Source organism: Bidens hawaiensis, unplaced genomic scaffold (assembly GCF_021521415.1).
Source record: "Bidens hawaiensis isolate Kalapana, Puna unplaced genomic scaffold, B.hawaiensis_p1.1 tig00025222_1, whole genome shotgun sequence".
Lineage (NCBI taxonomy): Eukaryota > Viridiplantae > Streptophyta > Magnoliopsida > Asterales > Asteraceae > Bidens > Bidens hawaiensis.
The window spans coordinates 68708-74491 of NW_027494025.1; the positions used below are offsets into that span (position 1 = coordinate 68708).

General features: G+C 33.5%; 1 protein-coding gene across 4 annotated transcripts; it reads right to left on the minus strand.

The window, feature by feature from the left end:
- Window positions 1–580: 580 nt before the first annotated feature.
- LOC143571208 (putative zinc finger protein At1g68190) lies at window positions 581–5311 on the minus strand. 4 transcript variants are annotated; one of them, XM_077056696.1, is made up of 6 exons: window positions 4775–5311; window positions 3549–3987; window positions 2679–2987; window positions 1621–1764; window positions 1028–1212; window positions 581–939 (listed from the first exon to the last, which is right to left on the minus strand). In XM_077056696.1, the coding sequence occupies exons 2-6, from the start codon at window positions 3975–3977 to the stop codon at window positions 822–824; spliced, it is 1185 nt and encodes a 394-aa protein (XP_076912811.1). In that variant the 5' UTR covers window positions 3978–3987; window positions 4775–5311; the 3' UTR covers window positions 581–821. The 4 variants fall into 4 exon arrangements, with proteins under 4 accessions (XP_076912811.1, XP_076912810.1, XP_076912808.1 ...); XM_077056695.1 differs by having other exon boundaries at window positions 3549–4003; window positions 4775–4866; XM_077056693.1 differs by having other exon boundaries at window positions 582–939; window positions 4782–4817.
- Between the last annotated feature and the right edge of the window lie 473 nt (window positions 5312–5784).

Here is a 5784-nt window from a genome sequence, read left to right on the forward strand (position 1 = left end):
CCCACCTACTTATTTATGGCACAAAATCTAAATTAGCATATCTTAATATCTAGAAAAGAGGTATAGAGTAATGATTTTAAATGTTTCTTTTACTTCTAATAGTATAGACCACTCTTATCATCTGTTCAATTTCACCATAAAAATGTATATTTAAATAGAAAAGTTTACTTTATATAGAGACCACTCGATGGTGTTTTTAAAAAAAGTTTGTGATACCAAACTGAGGAAAATAACAGGGTAACAATCTTACCCCCCAACCTTGTGTATAACTGTATATGTGTGTTTTAAGTGTAAAAATAAACATACACAAAACAAATATTGTTAGATTTATATATGAATAGTTGTCTTACTAAATATATTTATAAAACTATATAAAAATGATTTATATGATTGTATTTTTGTATATAGTGTTTGAATCAAATACAAATGAAATTAACGTGCTAAACGTGAGAATCAAGTAGAGTTATTATATATACAAATAGAGTAATTACATAATTACTCTACTTGATTTTCACGTTTAACACGCTAATTTCATTTGTACGTTAACTTTCTCATTTGTATATAATCACGATATATTATGGATAATTTTCTAACAATTTGATCGTTTCCCCCGCCATTTATATTTTTTGACTGACCTATTCGACCCGTGAAAAATATATAACATAACTTAAATAAATGCACATGAGAGTAGAGTTAGGTGTTAACAACCAAACACATGGTAATAGACATTTGGGGACCAAGATTAGAAAGTAAATAATCTCTATCATAACAACAAAACTTAGACTATGATAAACAATGAACCAAAAGTTTAATTTTGACTTTCAAAAGCTCCGTGTAACAGATTCATGTCTTTCAAACTTCCAACTTTGTGATTTTGTTCGTTTTCGTGTGTCGGATCGGGCTTTTCTGTAGCCACACTGGCTTTGTTTTGAATCTTCCCTGTTAGTAAACTCAAAACCAACAAAAGTTAGCACAATTTAAAACACTTACAACTTATAAGGTTACAAACAATATAATAGTTGCATACACTTGAATGTCCTTCTTTCCTTCCAATGTTGTAGACTCATGATGCTCCAACGATCCGCACGAGGGTGAAGTACCACTGCTTTCAGCAACGAGTCTTGAGTGAGAGAATGGCATAGTTTGAGAAGCGTAACGCGCTTTCTTTGGAGATGACTCGGGGTTGGTCACAGGAGTGGTCATGGACTTATCCTGACGCGATGTAAATGTTAGTAATTTGTATTAAAATATAAAAATGATAAAAAGTGATTGATGAATATAATTTATATAAATAAATTAAAATACACACATATATATAATAGGTTTAAATGATTGGTTTCAAATTCTAACCGGACGGTTAAACTGAAAACCGTAAAACTTGAATCGTTGGTGAGGTCAAACCTTTCAAACCAAAAGATTCGTTTGTGTATTTTAAAAAAGAAAAAAAGAATTTTCCACATTTAAGCCCATGTTATAAGCCATTTACCCAATTAATTAAGCTCATTAAAAGTTCAAACCCAAATCAAAAAGTTCAAACTCAGGGCCCAGATTTATACTTGTCCTCGGTTCAAGAATTCTTAACGATTCTCGGGGACAACCCTGCTCTAATGAAATATTTACCTGACTTACTCTTGTGGGCTCTTGCTCGGTTCGGAAGAGTTCTTCAAAATTTTTAAAGGTGAGATCAATATCAGGCATGTTCAAATCATCCAAGCATGAAGGTTCTTCACATACGCCAAGATCTTGCATATTTTGAGACCAAAGCTACGTAGAAATTGAACACAAATTAGAGGTGCACACGACCCGGGTCGGCCCAGCCCAGCCCACATAAGAAAAAAAGAATTTTTCTAACCCCTAGCCAATACGGACTACGACCAAAGTACAGCCAATGGGCCTAGCCTTAGGCCCAGGATTACTTGTATTATACTTATTTCAGTTTTTAAATACTCAGTCATAACCAATCAGTTTTACTTATAAACAATTAGGTTAACTCGGTTAAACTAGTGGCGAAGTTTGAATGAAAATGCCGGGGTGGCTGGACTCAACACGTATAAAATAATCATAAACCAGGGTGGCTAGGCTTATAATTTTCGGATGAGAACGAGTAAATTTACATTACGAATAAAAACTTTTGGACAAAAACACAAATTTATTACATTACGAATAAAAACTTTCGGACAAAAACACAAATTTACACTACTGAGTAAAACAATAGGGGAGCCACCCTGGCCACAATTCAAGCTCCTCGCTTGGGTTAATCCGGTTAACTATCGGCTTACCGTCAACTTTGAACGTGGATGGACTCAATCTAAATAAAATTAACAATTCCAGTTATATATTAATTAAATAAAATATTAGCAATCCTTTCCTACATATAGCATACTATTTGAGCAAATGAACAATATAAACATTGGTTATAAAAAATATTATACATAGGTTTCTCAATCGGTTCAATTATTTCGATTTGTTTTTTTTTTCAGTTATGTTTATGTTATACAGTTTTTCTGCTCACTCTATTAAGAGTGATATGCTTGTCGAAAAGGAAAAAGGACAAGATTACAACCGGCGATTCGCTGGTCCGATTAATGTAGAAACTATTTGTTTCACCTAGTAATAATATCCTTCCTAAATAAATTTAGATAACAAATGTACTAAAACAAGCATAGGAAGGGTGAAACCTGTCCACTTGGAAACCGACTTTTGCATTTCCAAAAGGGGTCTCCGTGGAGGTCAGTTTCTTCGGTTTCTGACTCTAAATGGTTCAATTGCTTAAATGGCGACGAACACGAATCCAGAGCCACCTCATGGTGATCCGGGTGCCCTTCACCAAGCCAGAATTGTTGTGACGACTGATCTATGTCATTCTGATCCACTTTGTGTTCTTCACAACGTATAACGGATTGAATGTGATCAACGCCAGATGTTTGAACTCTTAACAAATCAATAAGTTGTTGAAGAATGACCGATTGCATACCACCATATATTTCCTATAGACAAAAAGTTGAACATTTTATAAGAATAAACATAACAAATTTCTCACACGATATAAAAACATGACACGGCCCTAATACAACATTAACAAGTTGCATTTAGTCTAAAGGAGTTTAGGTTAGTTTCGGGTCAAACCCACAAATATGTTTATAAGTTAAAGGGCTTGTGCTCGGGTTAATCTGACAGGTTTGTGGGTGAACCATTTAGTTTTGTACTTTCTTTTTAAATGTATCATGTGTTACAACTTAAATGGATTGAATATTATGCTGAAAATTAAAAGATAATAGAAAAGGAGCATCAAGTTTTAAAGGTTAAGCATGTAATTTTATATAAAGTTGTACTTTTTTATTGTTAAATTGTAGTTTTAGATATTACTACGTAAAAATAAATAAAGTGAAATTTCAGGTTAAACTGACCGTCTTCGTGTTAACCTGTTAAAACTCGTGTCATGTTTGGGTTTACGTACGCTTCAGCTTTCAGCGTCGTGCCAATTTTTGGGTTTGACTTGCTTACACAAGAACACAACCAAATTTAACACCCAATAAATTGGAACATACCTTAATGTGTACGTTGGTTTCTAAACCAACAACACTCGTGTTTGAAGAAGCACACAAACTCGAACCAAATTTAGGATCAAGAACGCTACTACCATCACCAAACCGATTTAAGTCAAAACCCCACAACGCCCCTAAATCTCTAGCCGTTGGGCAGCCAACATAACTACTCATGGCTCTTTTTATATGTTGAGAAGAAGCATCATGTTGGCTAAGGTCACAGCCACGACACATGAACTTCTGATGATTGTAACATCGGACATAGGCTGCGCGACGCCTACAAATGTCACAAATGAGTGTCCTATGATGGCGCTTGGAGAACGGATTCGCTGAGTGCACCTTAGTATCACATGAAAGACAAAGATAGGCTGCATCCGCCTTACAGTAAACAACTGATCTTAAATTCACACAATATTCACAATATCTATCCATGATAAGTCACCTGAAACAAATATACACTTTGACATTTTTCGGTCAAATATGGCATTTAGGAATCTTTTTTTGTGAACAATTTGATAAAAAAAGGCTAGAAGGATAACTAATATAAGATAGCTACCAAATCTTTTTTTTTTTGATACGCAACTTATCCAAAAACTAGCGGACTCATGTTATTCACAGCGTATATGAGCTAGAAAAAGGGCACCCTTAAAAAATTACATAACTCTTGTCACATAAGTAATGGACGAAACATCTCAATGAACCAGAACATGTGATGAATTCCATCATATATCGAACTCAATAGTTTTCCCCAATTACAATGATTTTGAGATATTTCCTTTGAAGTGTAAACACGTAAATATTTGATTCTGGTGATTTAAACGTATATTATGAAGTCATTTTGATTATTACGTATTCAATTTTATTTTCGAAAATTTGATTCATAAATTTAGATTTACCCTATAAAACACTCATGCTTTATATAACAAGATCAAAATCTGGTGCTAAATTTCTAAGATAAGCCAAAATATGTGTAATATCTTATCAAAATGCTACATAGATCCAGTTCATATATCAGAATCAAACAAACTTAAACAAAAATAAACAAATATATACTATATTTTGAACAATAACTAGATCTTCAAACATCAATATATATTATCCAGGATTAAAACAGGAATAGAAACAAATCACCAAACTGAACAAGATGATCTTTTTAACATCCAAAGAAATTAACCAGATGATCTTTGTAAGATTGATTATAACTTATTAATAATATAATTCAAAGAAACCATATACCTGCAACTATATTAATATTCAAGAAAACTTGGCAAGATCCTTGCTTGAGAAAGATTGATGATCATCATACACCATTGGCTTTGAGTTCACATGCTTAAACAGACTGACACAAAGATTGTTATCTATCCATCTATCCAAGGATAGTCCATTATCCAGAGTTAAAATCTTCAAATCCAGATTATTGTACACTTATAATGGAATATGTATAAGTGCTTTAAACACTGATATTTTGGAGTGTTGAATTTGGGGTCTGGAAAGAAGGAATGACCCTCTCTCTTTTTTGGTCTGACGTGTCTGACCTTTTATGACGTGGTCCTTGCCATGTAGGATACAATGTGGGACCCAGTGACATTATCTAGTGCATGTGTCTGGTCCATGTTTGGAGCGAATAGAAATATGCCACGTGGGATGGGAATTTGGATGGGGTTCACATGAGTTGTATTTTCCTTTTTGATCTAAAATTTTGCACTTTAGGATAAAAAGGATAACTTGAAGTGTTATGGGAGAACTCCACCTGGAACCCAAAAAGACAACAAGTTTGCATATGGGATTATCCACTTAATTTGAGATATTTTTAACTGTTTCTACTAAGGGTTACTAATGAATTCTATACATGCCAGTTAATTAAATAGATTGATCTGTCAACCTGTTTAATAATTTTTTGACAATCCAACGATAATTAACACTTTTATATCTTGATTGCTACATGCCAACCCGTTTCGACTAGCAATCAAATGGCTACAATGATTCGAACCAAATGATTCGGTTAACAAAGCTTAAAGCTTACAAAATCTCTATTAAAATCAATCAATTAACTAAACAAATGACACAATTATATTTATAAATAAAAATAAACAGTTGGATCGGGCCGACTTAATGGACTGGATGCTCCTGCATCAATTTCATTTGGTGAGATTGAGTTTCTTCATCCGAAGTACTAATTAATGATATTCAAGCTACATCATCTCTATGGATCAGAGTAGTCAATAAAATGTTTGCATCA